The sequence below is a fragment of the Mandrillus leucophaeus genome, unplaced genomic scaffold (assembly GCF_000951045.1).
Source record: "Mandrillus leucophaeus isolate KB7577 unplaced genomic scaffold, Mleu.le_1.0 Scaffold1174, whole genome shotgun sequence".
Taxonomy (NCBI): Eukaryota; Metazoa; Chordata; class Mammalia; order Primates; family Cercopithecidae; genus Mandrillus; species Mandrillus leucophaeus.
Genome location: NW_012100032.1, coordinates 331,367 through 355,766, shown reverse-complemented (window position 1 = coordinate 355,766; position 24,400 = coordinate 331,367). Strand labels below are relative to the sequence as shown.

Here is a 24,400-nt window from a genome sequence, read left to right as displayed (position 1 = left end):
TGGGGTGGAAGGCCAAGTTTACTTGCTCCTGAGTGTACGTACACACACACACACACACACACACACAGAGAGAGAGTTGGAGGTTGGGAGAACAAGAGGAGCTGTTTGCAGGACAGAACAGAGAAGATATGGATATTCTAGCTTGAGATTCATAGTAAATTCTCCTGTTAGGTTTGACTGAGGTGGCAAGGGAGATGGGAGATACAATGTTGATACTACTAGTAAATCATGGTTCTCAATCCAATAGTGGGCCTTAGGAGTTCAATGGGTCATTGCTAGCTTTTAAAAAAATGAAACTGAAAATCTTCAAGTTCATGAGAAGTATTCTCATGTTTTAAAAAAATATACGTGCATGTCTACATGGGAAATGATGTGATACATATTGCTTTCTTTGGGTCCACAGTTAATGAAGCTTGATCTGTTTTAGACCTGCATTATTTAAACCAGGGGCAAACCCTAGCAGGTGCTGAGCCGGGGAAGTAAAAATCAGCTCCCACACTCCTCCCCATCCAAGCTCTTGCAAAGGAAACTCCAAGGGCTGGGGGAGGGAGGGCAGGGCCTTTCCTTGCCCTTAAAGGTTGGTAATTGTTGCTTATAGTTCAGCTCTTCTTGAGCAATGCCATCACCCACCCCTAACTGTCTCTCGTTACCAAAGGCTCAGCTCTTATGTGCAAAAATATTACTCTGAGCCATTATTTTCAACATCTGTTCCATTTCCATTCTGGAATATTCATACACATCAATTATCCCTCTATGGCAAGAACAAGGGACTCCTGCATTATGGTGACAAATACATTCAGAAGGCAGGGACGTGATGACTTGCACACATAAAGATTTATAGTTTTGTTTTTTTCTTTATTGCTAGAACTTGTCATCTTTAGATTAAGGCAATTTGCAGCACTGATGAATGGTCAGCCTTCGTTCCTCCATAGTAGCACATTTAGTGCATAAATGTGTGAGTAAACCCATTCACTCACACACACAAGTGTGAGCGCATATGCATTTGTATGACCCCAAGGCCCTGCTCTCTGTCTTACTTATGGACTATGCTTAGACTGTCTTGATTCTCCGTGGAGCAATCTGATAACCCTAGAGTAAGGATTTTCTATAAGCAAAGTTTGGTCCTCAGTGCCCGAACTTGTTTAGTCTGAGTCCTTTTGGTGGTGAGGAAGAGAGAACAGAAATTATCTAACAGGCTTTCTTCACATAAAAGAAAATGCCTTAAAAGTCGTAAGATCAGGCTGGGCACGGTGGCTTACACCTGTAATCCCAGCACTTTGGGAGGCTGAGGCAGGCAGATCACCTGAGGTGAGGAGTTTGAGACCAGCCTGGCCAACATGGTGAAACCCCGTCTCTACTAAGAATACAAAAAAATTAGCCAGGCATGGTGGTGGGCACCTGTAATCCCAGCTATTCGGGAGGCTGAGGGGGAAGAATTGCTTGAACCTGGGAGGCGGAGTTTGCAGTGAGCCGAGATCACACCACTGCACTCCAGCCTAGGCGACAGAGGAAGACTCCATCTCAAAAAAAAAAAAAAAAAAAAAGTCGTAAGATCAGCCATGCATGGTGGCTCATGCCTGTAGTCCCAGCACTTTGGGAGGCTGAAGTAGGTGGATCACCTGAGGTCAGGAGTTTGAGACCAGCCCGGCCAACATGGCAAAATTCCGTCTCTACTAAAAATACAAAACTTACCCAGGCGTGGTGGCACACGCCTATAATCCCAGCTACTTAGGAGGCTGAGGTGGGAGAATCGCTTTAATCCAGGAGGTGGAGTTGGCAGTGAGCCGAGATGGTGCCACTCCACTCCAGCCTGGGTGACACAGCAAGACACCATCTCAAAAAAAAAAAAAAAGTCATTAGATAAAAGATTAGAGAAAAAAGACTAATCATCTGGGAAACCATCCAAGGCAGGAAAAGGACAGGGCAAAAAAGGTGGGTAGGAGGCTCTGGTATAATAAGAAGTGAGGCTCCAATTCCTGGGGCCAATGAGCCAAGGAGTACTGCACACTTTCCTAAACTTTGCAGTTTGTCTAAAGAGTGCTCAATAATTTATTTTAAAATGTCAGATCTCTGTGTAAGTACAGGCTTGCCTGTAACTGAAGTTAGCCATATTCCCTGCAGCTTCTCCCTTCCTCTCCCCCTTATCTTTAAGTGAGGAGATTAGTGGGACAGGGAGGAGGGGTGGGGCATTCAGAGGCATCCCCAACTTGGGAATCCCATTAATCATAGGATGCTGAGAGCTAGGCAGGAAATCTGGGCAGGGTGCCAAAAAACCCTGGGGAAGCTTCCCTTTCAACCTCCACCTTCTGTTTGACAGTTGAGGAGAGAAAGTCCAGAGTGCCAGTCCAGTTCTCTGCCTTGCTACTTTCCAGGGTCTGGTTAAAATCATTCTATGAGACAAGACAGTCCATTCAGCACCATGGCCTCAGCATAGCCACAGGAGAGAGGGCTGCCACTTAAACAGCATTAAGAGCTTTCAAAGCAGAAAGAAACTAACGCTCTTTCTGGAAGCTATAGAAAGCGGCAGTCTGTCCATCTCCTGCATTTGCGTATCTCATCTCATGGCTCCCTACCTTCTTGCTCCAGTCTCAGTGCTGCCACAGAGGAGCTAGAAGTTTTAACAAAGTGTCTGGAGAATAAATAACCCCTCAGCCTCTCTACCCTGAAGTGGCAGAGGAGGCAAGGGTAGGGGGACTGGGTGGAGAGCAGGCACGCTCCATTTAAACAAATAGATGATACACGTTAGTGCTTCATTAAGCATTGGCCTTTTCCCATTACTCAAGCAGTCATTTGGGGCGTGTGCTTCCACATCAAACAAGCCGGGAAAAGAAAGGCATTCATATAACAAGACCGGGTCCACTTGGCTGAGGATGGAGGCGTGTGCTCAGCAAGAAAGTTCCAGCTGGCCTCACTGTCAAGCCTCCAGCAGAGGGTTCCTACACTCACTTTCTCCCAGGGTTTTCTGCAGAAGGTCATGCTTGGCTTGTAACTTGGTGATGAGGTTCCTGCCCTCCAGGTACTCTTTCATTTTCTGTAAGAGAGGAGGAGGAAAAAGAGCAATCAGACTCCTGAAGAAGAAAAAAAAAATCACAGATGCTCAGCTGAACAATTCCCCTTTACAGAGGTCATTTGGTTTCTGATCCAATTTCTACCAGTCCATTTTTTAATTTCTTTAAGGCACTGATCATATGGGCAGCTGTTGATTTTCATGGTGGATTAATATCCTTCTCCATGTTTTTTCTGGGAGTTCCATGATGGCCAGTATAAAGAAACTGTTTCCTAGAGCCCCTCTCCCGCAGTTTCACTGAGGAAGAGCAGGGAGGGTGGATGAACTCATTGAGCCCTGGTCTTCTTGGTGTGAGGACACACACCTGCTATCTGTCACCTCTACTGACATCCTGCCCTGCCCTCGCCTCTTGGCAGGAGGGGGAGGGCATTCCATCACACTAGGAGCAGTGCCAATGGCAGGCTCAGTCCCTGCCTCAGCTGTAAGCCTGGGATGTGGAGCATCTTTGAGCCATATCCTCAACAGCTTCCTTCTCTATTCTGCATGAAGTCTTTATGGAAAGCTTTGGATTTCTGAGCACTCAGTGGAAGGGGCTGCCATCCCCCACTTGCATACACAAATCCAGGTCCAAACACAAATGTGATCCCACCTGCTCTCACAGTCAAAATATGACTGCTGTGCTGCACTTTCAGATTTGTTCTCTCTCAACCCTCGTCTGCCCAGTGAGAGACCGTATGTCCCCAGACAATTCACTGAATCTTCAAAACAACCCTAGGAATTATCATCATCATCATCATCATCATCTCCATTTTACACATGAGAGCACTGAGGTTTCGAGAGTTTAATTAAGTTGCTCAAGGTCTAACAGTTAGTGAGTGGTAAAGTTAGTATCCAAATACAGGCAGTTTGACAATACAGCATGTGCTCTTAACCATTATGACAAAATGTCCCATCCATCATGGTACAGAGCAGGAGAAGGAGAGAAGCAGAACTAAACTTCATAGTATTAACGCTCTATGCATGCAGCAACATAGCAGGTTTTAGAGCACTTTACCACATATTCTCTCATTTGACTCTTACAATAAATAACTGCACAGCATATAGGGAAGATATTACTTCCTTATTACAGACAAGATGATCTCAGGGGAGGTGAGGTATCAAATAAACTGCTGAGAGTTGCAAGCTAGCAAGTGGTAGTGTCAGGCCCAACCCAAGGCTTTTGGATTTTTAAAGTATCTTTTCCACTCTCCTCCACAGCCATTCTTGGGGTCTTAGTTTGCCTTGATCGCCTCCTGCTGCAGTAGTTTATCCTCCAGATCAGGGGCTATCTGCCTACATCTGAACTCAGAAGTCAAATGGCCAGGTTTCCCAAAGTGTGATCCGTGAATTACTGGTGACATGTGAGATCACTGAGGTAGTTAGGTGGATGCACCATTTTAAATGGTAATAGTTCTGTCTGTCTTTTAATGTATATTAAGTAAAACATATAATTATACATCAAACCTTTGATTTCACTTAGGATTAAGAGTGATAGAAAGAAAAGGTGAACAGGGCCACGTGCGGTGGCTCAGGCCTATCATCGCAGCACTTTTGGAGGCTAAGGCAGATGGATCACTTCAGGACAGGAGTTTGAGACCAGCCTGGCCAACATGGTGAAACTCTATCCCTAACAAAAAACACAAAAATTAGCCGGGCGTGGTGGTGAGTGCCTGTAATCCCAGCTACTTGAGAGGCTGAGGCGGGAGAATTGCTTGAACCTGGGAGGCGGAGCTTGCAGTGAGCCAAGATTGCACCACTGCACTCCAGCCTGAGCAACAGAGCAAGACTCCGTCTCAAAAAACAAAAAACAAACAAAAAAAGAAAAGTCAACAAATGTGAGTTACTTTTACTCTATACTTTTCTGTACAATGTGAACTTTCAACTAAGAGCTTGCATCTGATTCTTTCTCTTCAGTTTAAAAACAAAAGAAAAATCTGCTTTCTCTAGGACGCAGTGCCTAGCCCTCCCATGGTCACCCAGATGGTCCTGTGGGTACCATGCAAATCTCCATGACAGCACTTCTCATACAGTCCGGTCACAGAGGGTTTATTACTCATGTGTCTTTTTCTCCAGACTGCTTCCTCCCTATGGTCAGAGACCATTTATTATTCTTTGCACCCCTGATAGTACCACACCTAGCAGATAGCAGATACTCAATAAATGCATGATGAATAAATGAATGAGCAGTCTCACTCTCCTCTGGGTAGACCCTTCCTCAGCAGTCACAAACCAAGCCCCTAGTGTGCCCGTACTCACTGAATTAAAAATAAAACAAGCCAAAACCAAATCTTACTCCAAATCATTTCTACTGCCTTATTCATGATCTGTTCTCTCTGTGCCTTTATGCTTTTGCACAAGAACATCTGCAAGGAAAGAGGCTCTGTTGTCACCTTCCCTTTTCCATCTGTTCCAGATGCCAGGTCACCTGCTGTCATTCTTCCCGGGGTAATATCCGAATCCCCAACCAATGCCTAATTGTGGATTTGAAACAGTACTTTAGGGACCAGAGGTGGAAAGCCTTCAGGAAATATCAATTGCCAACAATGCAAGCCTCAAAAGCCTCTCTCTTTGGAAGGTTATCCCAGGAGACGCTAAAGGTTTCCTAATGAGGAAAATTCACCAAGAAACTGTAACCCTCAAAACAAGACCAGACTGCTCAGAAAACAGCTACAGTTCTCAAAGGAGATGGATGCAAATTCCTTCTTCTCACTACTTGTGATTCCGGAAATCAATTTTTTAAATTCATGTTCACAATTCATTAGTTAACTCTGGCTGTCACTTGATGAACCATTAAAATAAATAACAATCTCGTCAAGATGTATGACGGATTACCTCTTCGGGTTCCATTAAATCCTGAAGGATCATAACTGTGTCAAGGTATGAACTGCATCCCTAATACTGGTGTGGAAACCATGGTTGGAGGTTTCCATCCAGGTAAGCCAGGTATGGAAAGGTAAAGGCATCTCAGAGTCTGCAGGCATGTTATTTTATTTATCACTCCCCCATACCACCCATAAGTCAGCATTTATCCATATGAGAGACTCGCTGGGGATAAGTGACCTTGTCTTTAATTGGTGGAAGTGAGTTAGAAGGCTTCTATTGCTGCTCGACAGACACACAGAGAAAGGAGCTGAGACTGCTGAAGAAGGCAAGGGAAGAATAGGTGGTTTTTAATGATTTCTGGAGATGAGGGGGGCCAGGAAAAGGGATGCTTATAATCTCCAATCTCAAAATTCCTTCCTTGGGCAACGAGGATCACTTTCCTTACTTAGGGCATGTTCCAATATTAGGTAATTCTTTTTCGTTCCTTCACCAAACACCCAAAATCAAAGTGGCTACCTGGGGTTTTCCTCAATGAAGGAGCAAAAGAACGGGTAATATTTTATTCTAGGTATCACCAAAATAAAATCAAGTTCCTAAAACACAGTCTGACCAGTGCCCACCCCCAACAACTTTCACACTTTATCAAAACTGAGAATTTCTTCAAAAAGTAGGAAGGGCGGCAAAGAGTCTATTGGGCATTTTGTTTAGTGCCATTGTAAAACTTCAACTCAGTTTTTATGACTCATTAATTCATTTCCTAATAATTCCTAATTGGATATTAACTGTCAGCAGTGAGTTTTGTTTATTGAAAAGTATTAATATAATAACTTTTCTTTCTGCACTTTCCCTCCTTGATAGATGCTTTAGTTGCATTACAATGAAAAAGCATGAGTTGGAATATTCTAGTCCTACCACTTACTAACTCTTCTAACCTTGGGCAAATCATTTAACCCCGAGTCTTAGTTTTTCCATCTGAAAAATGAGAATATTTTTTTCACAAGGTTGGTGAGAATGAAATTGGATAATAAGCATTACTGTGATTAGCACAGGGCCTGGCTTCCTTATACCTGAATCACCTCCTCAGTGAGCCTAAAAGCATCCCTTCCCTAAGTGTCTTTGCTTTGTGCTAAAATAAAAGCAGAATGAAAGCAGAAGGGTTTTGGGCCTTAAAAAAGTAGTAAGAGGCACTAGAATGCTTTTCAAATTTCATTTTTAAAAACCTCTTCCCTTTAAATACACTCTTACCATGGGGGTATAAAACTCACTGGATGTTGCTTATGCCTTGGATTTAATCTGCGTGAACCTAAGACCCTAAGTATCCACTGCAGTAAGGCAGGAAAAGTTAGTACACCTACCCAGCCCATGCTCAGAGATATACAGATGTCATTATAGTGGCTGTTTCCCCACCATGCAGGCATGCTGACATTTCCCCTTCTCCCCGTCAGTTTTTAAAATAGGAAACAGCTGTCAGATAGAATACATAATAAAGTAAACCTTAAATGGAGCATGTCTCCCCAGTTTAATTGACAGCACAGGGGCATTCACTCATTTGTACTCGCCAGCACACGTTTACCAAGGGCCTGCAAGAAAATACCAAGATAAAAAGATCTCAGACCACAAGTTCCAAGTCTAGTGGTCGCTCATTGCCCCAGTGGCCAAGGCATTGCCTCCTCTTCTATTACCTTCTCTAAACCTGTCCCTAAGAATTCAGACTGTTTAGCTTTGTTACCTTATCAGCCATGATCCTTAACCCCTTCACTGCTCTATCCCCATACAATAACCTAATTCTCCAACTTCCTATAAAAGGAAATACTTAGGCTGGGTGTGGTGGCTCATGCTTGTAATTCCAGCACTTTGGGAGGCTGAGGAGGGCAGATCACGAGGTCAGGAGTTCGAGACCAGCCCGGCCAACATAGTGAAACCTCGTCTCTACTAAAAATACAAAAAATTAGCTGGGGGTGGGGGTGGGTGCCTATAATCCCAGCTACTTGGGAGGCTGAGTCAGGAGAATCGCTTGAACCTGAGAGGCGGAGGTTGCAGCGAGCTCAGATTGCGCCATTGCACTCCAGCCTTGGGCTCTTAGGCAACAAGAGCGAGGCTCGGGCTCCAAAAAACAAAGGAAATACTTAGGAAAATGCCAGCCTTATAAAGCTTTGGTAAACCTTGGCTAAACAGCGAGCATCACTGCCTGTGAGGAGGGAATTTGCTAAACAAATGATGGCATATTCATACCGTGGAATTCTGTCCAGCTATTTAAAAATGAGGCAGATCTTTTTGGACTAACATAAAAATAAGATCCAAGACAAATAATGTTAAAAAAGTGAAGAATGGTATAAGTGGTATACTTCTATATCTACTTCCATTTTCTTTCATTACATTTCTAATGTAATTTATTGCATTAAAGGGTATTTACAGATACGTCAGTTGTTGTCCATGCAGAGTATCTCTGGAAGGACACAGAAGAAACTGGTTTCAACCACCAGCAGAGGGGAGGGGAAAGAGGAGTCAGGAATGAAAAGAAACTTTATAGTAGGTTTTCCTGTATACCCTTTTAAATATTTGCATCCTTTAAAAATACTGATTTTTAACAATCACAATAAAAAAGGCAACGGGTAAAGAGTAGACATTGCTGAACTATGTGTTATAGAAGATAAGCAATAAACACAAAGCCAAGAAAATCAGGAAACATGTCACCACTGAGGGCAAATAAGAGGCGAAAGTTGCTGAGCTGTTCCTGAGCCCTTCCCTTCACCTCTGCTTCTTCCACAGCGTGTAGAGAAGCAGCCTGTGGCCAGAGACCCAGTAATCAGAGCAGTGGGTCCAGCTTTTGTGAGCTACCCATTCTCTCTGGATTTATTGATTGACTGATTGATGGAGATGGAGTTCCGCTCTTGTTGCCCAGGCTGGAGTGTAATGGCGTGATCTTGGCTCACTGCAACCTCCGCTTCCCGGGTTCAAGCGATTCTCCTGCCTCAGCCTCCCAAGTAGCTGGGATTACAGGCATGTCCCACCATGCCCAGTTAATTTTGTGTATTTTTAGTAGAGACAGGGTTTTTCCATGTTGATCAGGCTGGTCTTAAACTCCCAACCTCAGGTGATCCGCCCACCTTGGCCTCCCAAAGTGCTGGGATTACAGGCATGAGCCACCACGCCCGGCAGATTTATTTATTTTATTTACTTATTTTTATTTATTTTTTTTGAGATAGAGTCTCGCTCTGTCGCCCAGGCTGGAGTGTAGTGGCCGGATCTCAGCTCATTGCAAACTCCGCCTCCCAGGTTTACGCCATTCTCCTGCCTCAGCCTCCCAGGTAGCTGGGACTACAGGCGCCTGCCACCTCGCCTGGCTAGTTTTTTGTATTTTTTAGTAGAGACAGGGTTTCACCGTGTTAGCCAGGATGGTCTCGATCTCTTGACTTCGTGATCTGCCCGTCTCGGCCTCCCAAAGTGCTGGGATTACAGGCTTGAGCCACCGCACCCAGCCAGATTTATTTATTTTTTAATCTTTCTTTCTTTCTTTCTCTCTTTCTCTCTCTCTCTCTCTTTCTCTCTCTCTCTCTCTCCCCCCTCCCTCCCTCCCCGCCCCCCTCTCTCTCTCTCTCTTTCTTTTAAGGCAGAGTCTTACTCTGTCACCCAGGTTGGAGTGCAGTGACACAATCTTGACTCACTGCAACCTCTGCCTCCTGGGTTCAAGTGGTCCTCCCACCTTAGCCTCCTGAGTAGCTGTGATACTGTCCTGTGATACGCGCCCATGACCACACCTGGCTAATTTTTGTATTTTTAGTAGAGACGGGGTTTCACTATGTTGTCCAGGCTGGTCTTGAACTCCTGACCTCAAGAGACCCACCTGCCTCAGGCTCCCACAGTGCTGGGATTACAGGCATGAGCCACCATGTCTGGCCTATTTATTTTTCTAATTTTTCAAATAAGAAGGTTGGGTTAGGTAATTTTAAAAAATCGCTTCAAGTTTCTTCACTCCACAATTATTTTCCTGAGACTCCTGCAAGCAACTCATCTTTACAGGTCATGCCTCACATTCCCAATTGATGTCATCTGGGCAAATCAGTCCAATGAGAGCCATAAGTGGTCAGAAAGCTTTCTTAGCAGCCCTCTTGGTCACTAGGCACACCACCCAGGAGTCAAGCGGTGACAAGAGACTGCTTCCTAACCTTCCAAAAGATAGGATCTTCCAGGATGTGCTGCTCTGATGTTTTTGAAGGGCATAGGGAAACACACGGGCAATGTTTGCAGAGGCAACAGACTAAAGAAAACACATCTGTAGTTGTATTGGCTTTGTGTGGGTTGTATGGTAAACAGGTAGTCACTCTGCTTAATGTGGGTATCCCATTTTCCATAAATGTCTATTTCACCACCCCAAAAAGCTCCTTTTATCATGAAATTAAATCATCTGATGCAAAGTACCAGTCACAAAAATGATGAACTTGCACAGAATCCCACTGCTAGACAAGCCCAGACAAAAACTGTTCCTGTTAGCCAAGGAAATTTGCACACAATTTTGATAAGTGGCACTAGGGCCACCACATAAGACAGGAAATAGATTAGAGGACATCAGTGTATTGAGACAGAAAGTGAAAGGGTGGGCAGAATTTGCGAGGTCACCAGTTTGAATACGGCCATTCCTGCTTTTACTAAAGGTCAACTTAGAATACAAATGTTATAGAATTCATTTAAAGCCAAAAAGCAATTCTGACAACGACTGTCTTAAAATTCAAGATTTTTAGGTCCAAAATTTCTTACTTAACCTAAAAAATGGAAATCTTCACAATATAATGAGATTGGGTCATTTAAATAGTGTTATATCTAAGCTGTCCAGACAGACCAGCTAAACAATCCTATTATTAAAAGCCTCTACAGAGTGTTCAACAAGCTCCTTAGATAATGAAGCTTGGGGCAGCGACACATCCCTCATTATAGTCAGAAAGTTATCTTAACGTGTGAGCCAGGTTATTGCGTGCATTTGTTTTCCCACATGCTGCTCTTTCCTCAAGGAATGCGATTCTCCTCCCCGACTCCCTGCCTGGTTCGCTTATTCTTCAAGATCAAACACAAAAGTCACTTTGTGTGTGATGCTTCCCCAACTCCACTCATCCTGGCTGCCATTCATGCACTAGTGCATGTATGCATTTTTACATTTTTTAAACTACAAACATCAACCTATTTTAACTGTTCAGATATATATGAAGTAAAAATGGAAGTTCTCCCTTTACGTGACCCATCCCCCATCATTTCCCTCTTTATCTTATACTCTCAGCATTCCCAGCTTGTAGCACAGCGTCTGGCAATAGTAAATCCTCAAAAACTGATCAATGAATAATTTAATAATGATTAATAAATAAATTAATGATGATGGTGAAGATAAAGTTTTAGCATTTATTGAACGCAAACTACAAACCACGGAGTGTATTAAATATTTTACAAAAATCAATGAATGAGCTAAAATGCCATTCTATTATTTTTTTGTATTGGTTTTAATATTTTACTCAGAAGTATGCTTAAAGAATATTATAATTATATGACTTAGATTGTAAAACAATATGTACAGCAGTATCCTATTTTTTAGAATAAAATTATAAATATGTGCTCACATATGTGTTTGTACACGTATAGAAAACAGATTAGAAAGGAATATATTCTAACACCATTATCTCTAGCTGGTAGAATTACGGACAATTTTTATTTCCTTTCTTTTGCTTCTAAATTTTATATAATGAGCATATGTGGCTTTGTATAATCATTTTTTAAAAGTTGTTTTAGAAGAATAGTACTGATACATCATTCCCTTTTAGCAGTTTTCTCTAGGATAAAAAATATGAGGAAGTCTGAGCTTAATTAAAAAAACAGATTTCTTTAAAAAAAAGTTAGCAAATCTTCAGTGTTCTTAATGCAGAAAAGGCAGTGTTCAAAGAATAATTAAACAAATCACTCCAGTTGCAGGAAAAATTCAATTTACTGCATGCAGACTGTTTCTTGACTGAAAAGTTAATTCCTTTCATTCAGAATCAGTATGCATATTCACTGGCTATATTTCATCTCACATCTGCAAACTTAATTTTTCCTTTCTTGGTCATCAGAAGATTAGGAAATAAATTTTAGCCCAGGCAATAGATCCTACTTGGCAAGCTCAAAATAACTCACTTATTAAAAAGCAGCACCAAAGACCAATAGCGGACTTCCAAAGGACTGTTAACAATACTTAAAAAAAAAAAAGGAATAAAAGGCTCCAACTGTCTAAAAGACGACTAGAGATACATGAATAAGAAAATACGATGTTTTGGAATTATGTGCAAAATAGTAATGCTGCATATAACCCATCCTTTAAGTTTTAGCAATAATTAGAAAAAATAGTTTCCCAACATTGAAAGTTATAAAATAATGTCATCATATTGCCTAGAAAAGATTATAGATTTTTAAAAACAAAACATGTGTTATCATGAATATTTGTATGTACTTTCCAAGAACTAAAAGATGAAGTTCCCCTTTCAGGATCCCCTGTGCCTGAGAAGGAAACTTTCCAGTGAAAGCCTACTAGCTAGTTAAAAATTTCTTAAAAAAGAAAATCTTCTGAGTAGTATACTTGGGAGCATCCTTTTTCTTGGGAGGATCCCTGTTAGACATACACAACTTATAAATGCTTGCACCTTTAAGTGTAGGGATGGACTCTGAGTATGCCCACATTCATATCTAAGATATTCAATGCCTGTCCTTCAGACACTTAACAAGGACTCTGAGTTCCAAATCTCCCTGAGTGCTGCACTGCATGCTGACGCTCTTTAAAAGCCATAGTGCTCCCTTACTGTGAAATAAAACTGCTCTGTCTCTTGCTGGTTGGCTCTCCTCTTAGCAATGCTGGGCTTGCTCATGAAGGTTTCAGACACTGTGGACTTGACGGACTCCATGGAGTTGCTGTACTGGAAGCAGTCAGACACATCAAAGTCCTCCACAGTCACAATGTCCTGGATGGTTTGCAGGGTGGCCTCCATTGTCTTCTTTACCTGCCACGACAAGGGTCAACAGGATGCATGAAGGGTGGGTTGTAAAACAGCAGGTGATGGAGAAGCTTGAAGGGAGTGGGCTGGGGAAGGCCAGAGGATGCCATCAGAATGTGCAGCTCTGCTTCCCACTGGACAGTGCTAAGTGAGAGGTAAACATCACATGGACTCTGCTACAGCATGATACTCTCTACAGTGAAAACCTAAAAGCCACTACAACTCTTCATGCTATGTACTTGACCCAGATCTTTTAATGTTTACTTTTAAAATTTAATATTAGCATTTTTATATCATATAGCAAGATTATATATTATATTTTAATGTTTACTTTTACAATTTAACATTAGCATTATTATAATATTATATAGCAATATTATAATAGAAGTGTTAAGGGAAAGAGGATAAAATATATCTAAACCAACCCCCTCATACAAACAGCTAATTAAAATGTGTGATGGGCCTAGCACTGCAAAGCCCGAGGTTCTGTTTCATGACCTTCAATAAACTGATGAATTTGTTTGCTCATTTGCAAACTAAGTGACCTATCCCTACTTCTTCCTGATCTTCCTGCGGAAAGTAAGACTTACTGAGACACAAGGTAAGAAGCCATCTGAGCTCAACAGAAAGCTGGATCACCTGCCCTTTTGAACTGCTTTTTGAAAGCAAATACACTGAGCCCAGAAGAAACTCACCCTTTCCTAAGAGGATGGAGATGTTTGAAGTGTCAAAGTCAAAGGCCTCTGTTTGTTTGAACATGCTAGACAAAGCTAGGCATGAGGAGGTGGTTTCAGAGACACAATATTGTTCACACAGCTGCCAAGTGCCATTTTGATTAAATGTGTAGAGGGGAAAAAAAAGCATTTTGCAAAAGCTCAAAATAGAGCACAACCTTTGGCAATGCAAGAGCAACTTCCTGGAGTTCAAGGGCAGGATGTAGCAGAGGGGGAAAGTCCAAGCCTACATTTGGCTAGGAAATGTTTGCGGCCGCCCGGACATTCTCTGCATGCTCCTTCCACCTGCTCCCAGACGGGCAGCAGCAAAAGTTTCAACAGGGAAACTCAGAGTGTGGCTTTGAGCCTCCTAAGGAGGAAACTCACCTCTTCGTTTTCAATCTTTAGAGTGGATAAGCGAGACTGCAGTTGTTGGCATCTCTGTACCAGCTCACTCTGGACAGGCTGCTGGGCACAGAGCTGGGAAGCCTAACAAAAGAAAGCAACACCAGGTCAGAAAGAGGATACAGTCCCCTTGGCAGTTCCAGAGTTCCCATTACTGGCAATGAAACTACCCATATTCAAGGTATAAGGCTCGTGGTTTCTATGTTGAAGCAAAATCCAAAGCCAACTTGTGTGAGCCTCTTCCAGGACCAAAGAGTACATGAAAGGAATGGGTAGGGGGATCTGTTTGGAGCCCGGCAGGGGTAGGTCTATGTACGGTCTGCAGCTCCATGGAAGGCTGAGGAGGCTAGAGAAGAGTGCCTCAGGCAGCCCCAGCTCCAGAAACACAATGCTTTGGCACAGCGAATATTTCCTGCCGAAAGTCCAAGTGGCCACCTCTCTGGCCCCTCCCTCATCCCCCTTCATACATCAGAGTGAAAGCAGGAGAGAAGTGGGTCAGGAGGCTAACTTGCCGCTGCTGGCAGCCAGCATGTGTTTATAAATCCAGGCCATGCATGACAGCTCTGATTCAATGAGAAAGCGTGAAACCAGAAACAAGTTGGTCGCCTATGCTAGAGGGCCCGAGAGGGTATGGAATCTGAAGGAGCTTGGCATTTTCCAAAGAGCCATCATTTTACCCCAGGCCTTCCCTAGAGCTGTAAGAGAGGAGTCTGCCTTTCCCACAAGGATTATTGCCAATTAGCTTTCCCCTGTGTGAAGGAATGGCTGCTCCACTGTCTCCTGTTGGGGATGTGGTTATGGGATGAGGTCATCCACAGTTCCCTGGATGACAGATGAGGAGCAGAAGGCTGAGAGAGTTGGGAGGCAGGACCCATGTGGAGACAGCTCCTGTCACCTTGTTACCGTTCGTCCTTTAGCCTCTTGTCTGCAGAGAGACATCTGGATAGAAATGGCCTCCTTCCTCCTCAGCAACGAGTGGGCACATTCACATGCCCACAGACCATTCCCTTGCTTGAAAAGACAAAACCTCTCTTCAAATGGAGGGGGCTGGGACTTGACCTTTTCCTCCATTGGCTTTTAAGCTCCCAACTGACTTGACCTCCTCCCCCAGCTGAGAGGCTGGTCTGAGCCAGCTCTCAGATCTGAAGAGAGCTGACTTCACTCTAACTCTTGGATAAGCAGACACAATGGAGAAAGCTCAGTGGCCAGAACCGGTTAGTGCCAAGAGTGAAATTCTCTGGCTGCCTGATGTCACCAGTCAGGCATCCAGAGTCCCACAGCCTCTGAGGGCACCAAAAATGGAGCCAAGTACCTCCTCCTAGTACATCTGAGAGCACTTGGCATCAATTCATATGCTGCGCACCCCAGAACACCAGTTAGTGTGGGGCCTTGGCCAATTTCAAGGCTTCCGGTCAAAATGCCACCCGATCTTTGGCCCTAATCCAACGACTTGCAGGCAGCTCCCTCCTGTTGCCACCACAATCTGCAGACAACCCACACTGATGGGGACAGACTGGCTGCAGAGGCCAAGAATGACCCACCCTCTCATCTCTTTTTATTTTCACTCATACGAAGGCTAGGCTAGAATGCAGAACCTTCACAAGCTCCTGAACTGGTCCTGGCCCCTGCCTGGCTCAGCCACTGATCAGCTATATCACATAAAGAGAGCGCCCCAGCAGAAGAGTGAGCTATTGATTTTTAAAGTAACCCAGACCTAGCAGAGAGGAATCAGGGAAGGAAAAACCACCTCCAAGCCTGTCCCTTTAAGAAGTAGCAGAGCTGATGATGATGCATGCTTTGGCAGTGGTTCGCTACCGGGGTGCAAGGTAATACACTTCAGCTGCGCTCTGGAGTATGGAAATAAGACACTGACAGGGGGAGGTGGGGGCCTGAGCACCCAGCATCTGGAATCCTCCTTTATGGAGACAAGCTGTTTGGCTCAGAAGGCAACTCAGTCACTAACACCAGAAAATGTATCATTCCACTCAGCTGGTCCCCAAGTTCCACTGATCCCTGGGAAGGAATCTCAGTGACAGCCGGAGAAGGGGCTTGGAAGGCAAGTTTGACCAGAAGCCAGGGCAGGTGAAGAATGGGACTTCCTGAGGCTTGGTGACACCCCTTCCCCCAATTCTAATTGCACATGCTATCATCTCACTTCTCCATCTGTTCAGACACTGACATTTCCTAAGTCACAGCAATGGAAATGAACTGTAAATGGTTTGATTTTCCCCAAGAAGGAAAGAAAGGAAATCAACTCCACATTTCTGTCTCTAGGACAGTGTCTCACTCTCCATAGAGGCCGACTGACGACAGCAAATCCTCTGGTTCCACTGCCACAGCTGTCATTCTGGAGCGGAGATTTCTAGAGTCTGGATGCTAATCTTGAGAGAAGCATCATTCCTGATGAGCACACATGTTGCTGTTATTTGGTCCCCTGGCGTCCACTCCTCCTTCTTTTGGTAGCTTTGGTCTGACTACCCTTAGCGAGGGGAACCTCCCACTCCACAGCTCAGGCCATGTGCTTTGCATGGACCCAGGCATAAGCACTTCACCCAATCAAAACCAGAGACACATGAAACTTTGTGGGGGCTTTGAGAAGGGAGGCAGAGACTCTTTCCACTAGATTTCAACCTACCAGGGAAGGCTGGAAATGCAGTCACCTTGCCTCCATGGGAGAATGACCTGTCTGAGAATGGAGCTAACACACAGGAAGTAGTGCAGAGACAGCAAAACAGTGTCTTGGTAAAATTCCTCCTCCTAAAGCCAACTATACTCAAAGGTCCATCTTGATCTTTTCTATCACATAAGCCTATACAACCTCCTTCTGATTTCACCAATAGGTGAAATGGTGGCTCCTACCCACAGGAATGAGGTTCACTCTGGCTCGTACACACAACAACACAAGTGGAACCAAAAGATTCAGAACGATGAAAACCCGGGAGCTTCTCTTGCCTCTCACTTTAGTGTATTTAGGCCCTTCTTATTCTAGTCACTGGCGGTGAAGAGTCCAAAAGAAGGCCCCCATGTTCATGCTCCCCTGTCTGGGCAACCAGCATCAGGCCTTTGGGATGGCATCTTAGCTCCTTTCCTTCCTGCAGGTACCCATTCTTTTTTGTTCAATACCCAAGCAAAACTATACACTTCATCACAGTCTTCTAAGTTCAGGAGAATAAGATTATTCAGAACTCTGCCAAATGCCAAAAGATCCCAACATTCCCTGCCTAGCTGTCGCTTCTCCACTAAAGCCTCTAGGATGTGGCCCCACTTCAGCTCTCATTTCTTCTAGCCTCACCACTGGGAGCGCTCCCCTCCTTCACTTTCCTTTCACCATCCTGAACTGTTGGTAGTTTTTAGAATACACCTGCTGTTTTTCACCTTCTTTGATCCTGCTGGGCCCCTTTGGATGCCCCTCTCTGTGCATAGTTATAACTCTCCCCTTAGCGACCTTATTCCCCAGACTGTAAGCTCCCCAAGGGCTTTAATCTCCCATGTCTGCAGCCAAGCCCGAGTGTCTGACAGCATGCACTCACTAAGTGTTTGCTCAGTAAGTGGAATATGCCTCACCCACCTGACAAGAAGCTGGGCCCAGGCCTCTCCCACCCCAAAATAATGTGGCTTCTGTGTAATGAATCTAGACAAGTCCACTCAAGCCCCTTGAGGGTGGAGGTACAGGGAGAGGGCCTCACCATATCCCCCATGTGGGGCTGAAACTCAAACTTCATAGGGGGACAGAAGACGTTGTTGTACATCTCCATGAGGCGCTGCTTGTCACTGGTGGCATCCAGGTTTTCTACTGCATTCTCGATGGCATCCAGACCCTCATGCTTCGACTGTTCCAGGTTTAACTCAGCAGAGAGGAAGGTGCGTAGAGCCCGGTTCAGACTTGCATGGTAGCCTAAGTCACAACACTGCTGTGGGAAGGAGAAGGCACATAAGCACACCATGGACAGCCCCAAGGCTTGGTGGAAACGGAGGGTGGTCCTGAGGGCAGATCTGACCACATCAATAAGCCTGGCTGTGTAGTGGGAAGAGGGCTGACATTCTGACTTCCAAGGCCTGGGTGAGAGTTCTCAGTTCTTGATTCCCAATTCAATGGTTAAACACACCCTAGAGGGCCGTGAGGTGGTTGGGAGGAAGAAGATTCATAAGATTAAATGACATTATTTAATTAAGTGCTATTTCATAAACATGAGAAGAATTGAGAGTTAAAGAGAATCCTCTTTCATTTTTAGGTTTATCTGGGGTTGCCATTATAACAAAATTCAACAATAAAAATACAACCTGCCACTCACTGAGGGTTACTGTGGTTAAATCACTATACAGCAACCAAGCCAGGCCATTTCAGGGTTCTGAAAGCAGAGTATTGCAACAGCAGCTAATGTATGCAAGCTCAACTCTAGATGGGAGAAGGACAGAATAGGGAGCTGACTCTGTGGGTCATCATTCCCACCAACTCCCAACATTCTAGGATAGGCCTTAGCTGTAGACTAAGGTTTACTGACATGCCTCCTCCTTCCTGGCATCTGACAACAGATGCCCCTGCACTACAGAAATAGCATTTACAAGACTAAAAAGCTCTACGCATAAGTGTTACTGGAAAAATTCATGCCATGTAAAGGATTCTGATTTTTTACAACAAAATGCAAAACGAAAATGGTATGAAAGAGGCAACTGTATAAAAAAAGCACTGGCGCAGAATCAAGCAACCTTGGAAAAGCCACTCCCCTTCTCTAAACCTGTTTCTTCCATAGTAAAATGAACAGATTTGGCCAGGCCAGTGGCTTTCAAGCAGTAGACCAGAGCCGGCACTGAAGCTGCCCTTGAGAAGTGGGTAAAAAGACAACCCAACTACTAGGACTTGGAGTCTTCCATTCCTCCTTCAACCAAGCGAACCCTGCTCTTTTTTCTATTTAATATTTAGGGATTCTATGTAAGGTCTGCTTTGAAGAAATAATTCTTCTGTTAGAGAAAAGTCTGAAAATCCTTGGACCAAATGTAATCCCTAAGGCCCTCTTCAGCAATGGCATTCTGTAACTCTGTGATAATATTCCCCATCCCTACCCAAGGACCCAGAGATCCCAATCCCTTGGTCATCCATCATCCTCCCTATTGCTTAAGCAACTTTGAGGTCCAGGTCCTGAGAAGAAACATCAGAGAAGAATCCATGCATAGAGTAAGGCCATCTGCCTGATTGCCATTTCATTGCACAAGCAAGCATCAAATTAACTCTCCCCACAGCCTTTTCCTCTCATCATGATCGCATTGGAAGCAGCTACTATTGGGGAAGAAAAGGCCTATGATGTGCTTCCTCTTTCCCGGCATCTGACAAGAAGCTCAGTGAGAGCATCAGTTGGGCTGGGCTCTGGGTTCAGTGCCAACAGGCCCTGGCAGCTGCCTGGCTGCAGTGGAATAACAGCAGTTACAGCTTAACTAGAGGCAGAGGATGGAAAGACATTAAATTCAGTTGGGAGGGAAGAGCAAATGGAAGCTAGACAAAAGCGGCTGATTAGGACACTGCACGTGCACAGGCCCTCTGGGAGATGCTGCTGGTCTCACCAGGCTGCCCTTGAACCTGTAAACATTCCTGACTAGCTCTATGTAGACCCTGTTGATGAGCTCTGTGCCTATAAGTCTAATGAACAGAAGTAACACGGCCCACAGAGTGTATGTGTGTGGGTGGAGGGGGTGTGGGCAGGGGGTAAATGTGGGAGAGAAAAGTTACCCTTCAAAAAACCTTTACCCATTTTTGGTAATTTCCCTTTCCTCTCCATTCTCACTACCTCTACCCCTATTCATACCCTTACTGTGTTACACCAGTGCTGTCTGCTTCACTGTCCTAAAATGTGACTTTAATTATGGCACTTACCTGTTGAAGAACCTAAAATACCTCTCATTTTTTTCCCCAAGGTAAAATCCACCTTCCTCAGTTTTGAAATTTAAAAAATGCTTCTATTTCACTAAGTATGCTTACTATACGTCAGTCCATGTGCTAAGTCCTTTATATACACTCTACATTTTAATCCTCATAATAACCCCAATGAGGTTGGTATTATCTTAATTTTCCAGGCTCGAAAGCTGAGGCTCAGTGAAGTTAAATAATTTGAGCAAGGTCCAACAGCCAGAACAAATTGTAATCTGTCTTCAATCTATCCATCCAACATCAACTCCCTTTATTTTCTTCTTCAGATTCATCTGCTCTAATCCAACGAAATACTCTCTATTTAGGGTATAGTATTAAGCTTCAAATCAGCTATATGGCCATAAGCAAGCTACTTAATCCCTCTGGGCCTCAAATGAGGATAACACCAGCCTCACAGGTTGTTGTAGGCTAACAGGCAATATATTTACATATATTTAGTACCATGTAGACACTTTAAAAAAATACTAATAGAGCTCCAAATCCACTGACCTCTGCCCTTCAGCTCCCAGAATGTCTCTTCCTTAAATGTTTCCTACGCCTCTCACCTGTTGGAATTGGACCAGATCTTCAAGATCCAAATTAAATTCTCAGCCTCTGGGAAGCCAGCCAACCCTGCAATCCTGGACTCTAATGACCCTAGCCTCTACTTAGAACCACACTAATCTGCAGCTTTCATATGACAAGGAATACACTTCTTCATTCTATGACTTGCCATGTCATATCACCCCAACCAGACTACCTTCTCACCCTTCTTTACATCCCTCAGCATTAGGCCTTGCTCACAGTAGGCACTTAAATTTCAGTTGACTGACTGATGCCACAAGTACAGATTCCAGCCTCTCAGGAAATAAAGCACTTAGGCTGAATACTGACCTAAGTCAAGTGGGTAGATGAGGCCAGTGAAGCCTTCTGTTTTGCTCACTCTATGGCCAAAGGGAGGCTGGGAGTTTTCCCAGGCTGGTGCACTCTCTCTATTTATATAACTGTTCTGTAGGTTCTTTGTGCCAATGAGTGAGGGTCTGAGTCACAATATGCCCCTGGCTCCTCTACACCTCTAGCCAACCAGGCAGATTCAGAAGAGGTTTTACAGAGTCTTGACTATCTACATACCTGTAGGGGAACAGCCAGAAACCAAGCAGTTAGCGAAGAAGCAATATCTGGCAAAGTTAGGTAAATGAGATTTGAATATTTCATCCTTTTCCAAGGAGAATACCAGTAAGTAGAGGAAGCACATTATTTTGCTCACAATGGGGACAAAGCAGGCTTTCCATGGCTTCTGATGAGTTCTGTGGCCACGCTGGGCTCCCCTGGCCATTTCTGGGTTATATAAATGTTTGATGAATAATCTCTCAGGGGAAATCAAATTTTTGTAAGAATTTAATGACAGCCCATCCAGATGTATGATGACTTGAGTTGATAGCTCATTAACCCTTTCCCAACTGATATCCTCACCCAGAGACTCCAGAAGGCCTGGAAAGGAAAAATGGCTGTTTCACAACACCCACTTCAAGTTCCCACAGAAGAGAAAAAGAACTGTCCTTAATGACATTTCTTACTGAAACAGCCAAGTTCCCTCATGTCTGATGTGGGTGCACATGGTGTCACAGACTTTCTATACATGTACACGGCACTTACAACACTCCAGCTATGCATGAAGACAATGCCCTGTTCTTCATTCATCCATCTGCTCTTGGGTTGAGAGAGCCAGAAGAATATGGGGGAGCAAAAGTACATACCAGTGAGCCTGCCATTCTTAAATGCTATCAATTGAGCTCAGAACGTCTTTTTGGCTTGAAGTCAAGGTTTCCCTAGTGTGGCAGAAGCCTCAACTGGATTCCTACAGTCTGAAGTTTAAATCTTACACTATACTATAAAAGAATTTGGAGGCTAGTCCTTGGTCAATGTAATGGCATCGACAAAAATAACTTCTTTTCACTTATCCTCAATGCCTTATGCACATATTTGGCTTCAAAACGACTAGGAAGGAGGCAGAAGGGTGTACATGACACAGATGGCAATAGACTGAAACAGGATTCATCCCATGTCTTAAAGCAAGTAATGGATAATGTTAAGATCAGGATGCCAATATCCCAGGCTCCTCACTTAGTCCTGCTCTAACTGCATCCTTTTGGCCCTTTTTATTGCATAGATCAGCAAGAAAAAGTAAGAAACTACTGATACATGCAAAAACATGGATGAAATTAATCATGCTGGGCAAAAGATGCCAGACACAAAAAAGGATAATCCCATCTTTATGAAGTTCTACAATGGGCAAAACTAATTTATGGTGAAAGAAATCGTAACAGTGGTTGCCTTGGGGTGGGGGACTGACTGGGAAGAGACAAGAGAAACCTTCTGAGGCAATGGAAATATATCTATTATCAAAATATTTATTCTATATCTTGATGTAGGTCACAAAGATGTACAAATTTGTCAAAACTCTTGAAACCGTAACACTTAAGTTTAGTTACTGTATGTAAATTATACTTCAAAACAATATTGAAAGGTACAAAAAGAAAAACCAATCTTAGCTTAGATGATCATCCTCCTCTTTCTATTCCTTTCTTCCTTCAGTAAACACACTATGTGCTCAGCTATATATTAAGCACTGGAGGCTACTAAGGTAAAGAAAACTCTTGGTTCCTGCTCTCACAGAACTTAACAGAGGAGACTGAGATCTTTCTCTGCTCATAGTACAACGGCTCACAAGCACGTTTTTGACTCCCAACTCACAATAAGAAACACATCGTCTATTGTCACACCCCCCCCGATAGGATGTACAAGTGTGTACATACACATCTAACATAAAAGTTTCACATAATCTTACCAATGTGATGTACTCTAATATTTTCTTTCTTTCATCTATTCATTTGAAACCACAGATTAAACCAATAAAAGTGATTTCCTGATTTCCCTAAGGGATCTCACTGATGGTCTGAAAAATGCTGTCTTACAGTCTATGAATACTCTAGTGCAAGAACTACTATATTCCATTTTTACCCCTGATACTGAGCACGTGGCTTCTCCCTAAATAAATATTTACTGAACGTTTATAGAGCAGAACAATACAACTTTTAAAAAAATAATGAATGTGTCCTCATCCCAGGAAAAACAACAAAAACCCAACCAACCAACAAAATAAAACAAGACACAACCAAAACAGCAGCAAAGAAACATGAGAAACTTTATTACTACCTATGTAGCCTCTTGATCCCGGTGATAGACCCACACCCTGCCAAGTACTAAGGCAGCCTCTTTTTCAATGGCATGTCACACCACATCCTGTGAAATCAGGCTCTTAACAGACTTTTTTTTTTTTAAATGATGAAAACAAGGTACAAAATACCTTGCTTCTTGGACTGATTTTAAAACACTTGCTTATACCTGATGGAGAATCTATGGATTGCAAAGGTTGTGGCTGATACAGCAGTAGCCCCTCCCTTCCCCTGAGATCAGCATTTTGGTGAAAAAGGTAGGGAAGTTGCCTTGAGTACAAAAAAAGAGAAGAGGGCTAACCAACAGTAGAGGTGTGGCAGACAATACAGTCTGAATTTTTACCAAATGCGAGATAAATAGCAGAAATTGTGCACAAGAAAGAATAGATTCTCTTCCTCATGCTGAGAACAGGCCTCTCTCCCAACAATGAGGAGCTCCAACCCTGAGGAGAAGAAAGGATCTTGTTTAGGGCTTTGACCTCCATTGAAGGACAGTGTTCAGATTGTCATCAACAAGCAGAGAGAGCAAAGAGGTACCAGAACAGGGAGCAAGGCTCCACTAACCCAGCAAGACAATGACACCTAGGGCATTAAGTGGCTGAAATCTACTGAACCAAAAATCCTCAGCTAAAGGGAGACAGGAATCTGTATTTCAGAGAAGTTCCCCGAGCAACTCTTACGTGAGGCCAGATTTCAATACCAGGGAATTAGTCCAGTTCTTCAGTTGGCTAGAGGAGGTTGGGAGTCGGGTAGGAAACAAAGCTGGGTTCCACAACAATTCAGTGACAAGCCTAGATGACCCAGGTAGTGATATAACAGCAAGACTTGGACCCAAACCCCATATGATGCTATGAGGTGTGGCAGGTTTGCTTGTGGAGAAACCAAGGCAGGAAAGCATGAGTGGTCTGGCCAAAGTTTTGCAAAGCCCAACTGCTGCCACCAAGACCTTGAAATAAATGGCAGGCCTCAGAGACGAGATACACTTGAAGCCCCAGAGACTGGGTTGCTAAATTGGCTGGCTCCAGATGCCTCACTTTGATGACTGGAAGGAGAGGTGAGAAAGGGTGTAATTACAGAGCTTCACTTAGGTGTGGCTCAGGACCTGGGCCAGATTGGAGTCTGTAGGTGAGAAGGTTTGTAAGACTCAACTGTAAGGGGAAGCAGCAAGAAAAACAAGGCCAAGAATACCTCACAGGCAAAAAACAAAAAGCTTATCCCTGGGCTTGCCCCTTGCAAAACACATGTGCCTATTAACCACTTTCCTCAATCACCTT

At 43.8% G+C, this 24,400-nt stretch overlaps 1 protein-coding gene across 3 annotated transcripts in view; it reads right to left on the bottom strand.

Annotated features, from left to right (window-relative positions):
* SRGAP2 (SLIT-ROBO Rho GTPase activating protein 2) overlaps positions 1-24,400 on the bottom strand; it is a 254,817-nt gene that overhangs the window by 45,066 nt on the left and 185,351 nt on the right. For 2 of the 3 annotated variants that reach the window (XM_012001018.1, XM_012001022.1), the window contains exons 7-10: positions 17,678-17,902; positions 13,974-14,075; positions 12,682-12,879; positions 2,947-3,031 (exon numbers count right to left, since the gene is read on the bottom strand). In XM_012001018.1, coding sequence (XP_011856408.1) covers positions 2,947-3,031; positions 12,682-12,879; positions 13,974-14,075; positions 17,678-17,902 — 610 coding nt within the window. The remainder of the gene's footprint in view (positions 1-2,946; positions 3,032-12,681; positions 12,880-13,973; positions 14,076-17,677; positions 17,903-24,400) is intronic. The other variant, XM_012001028.1, reaches the window with a different exon arrangement.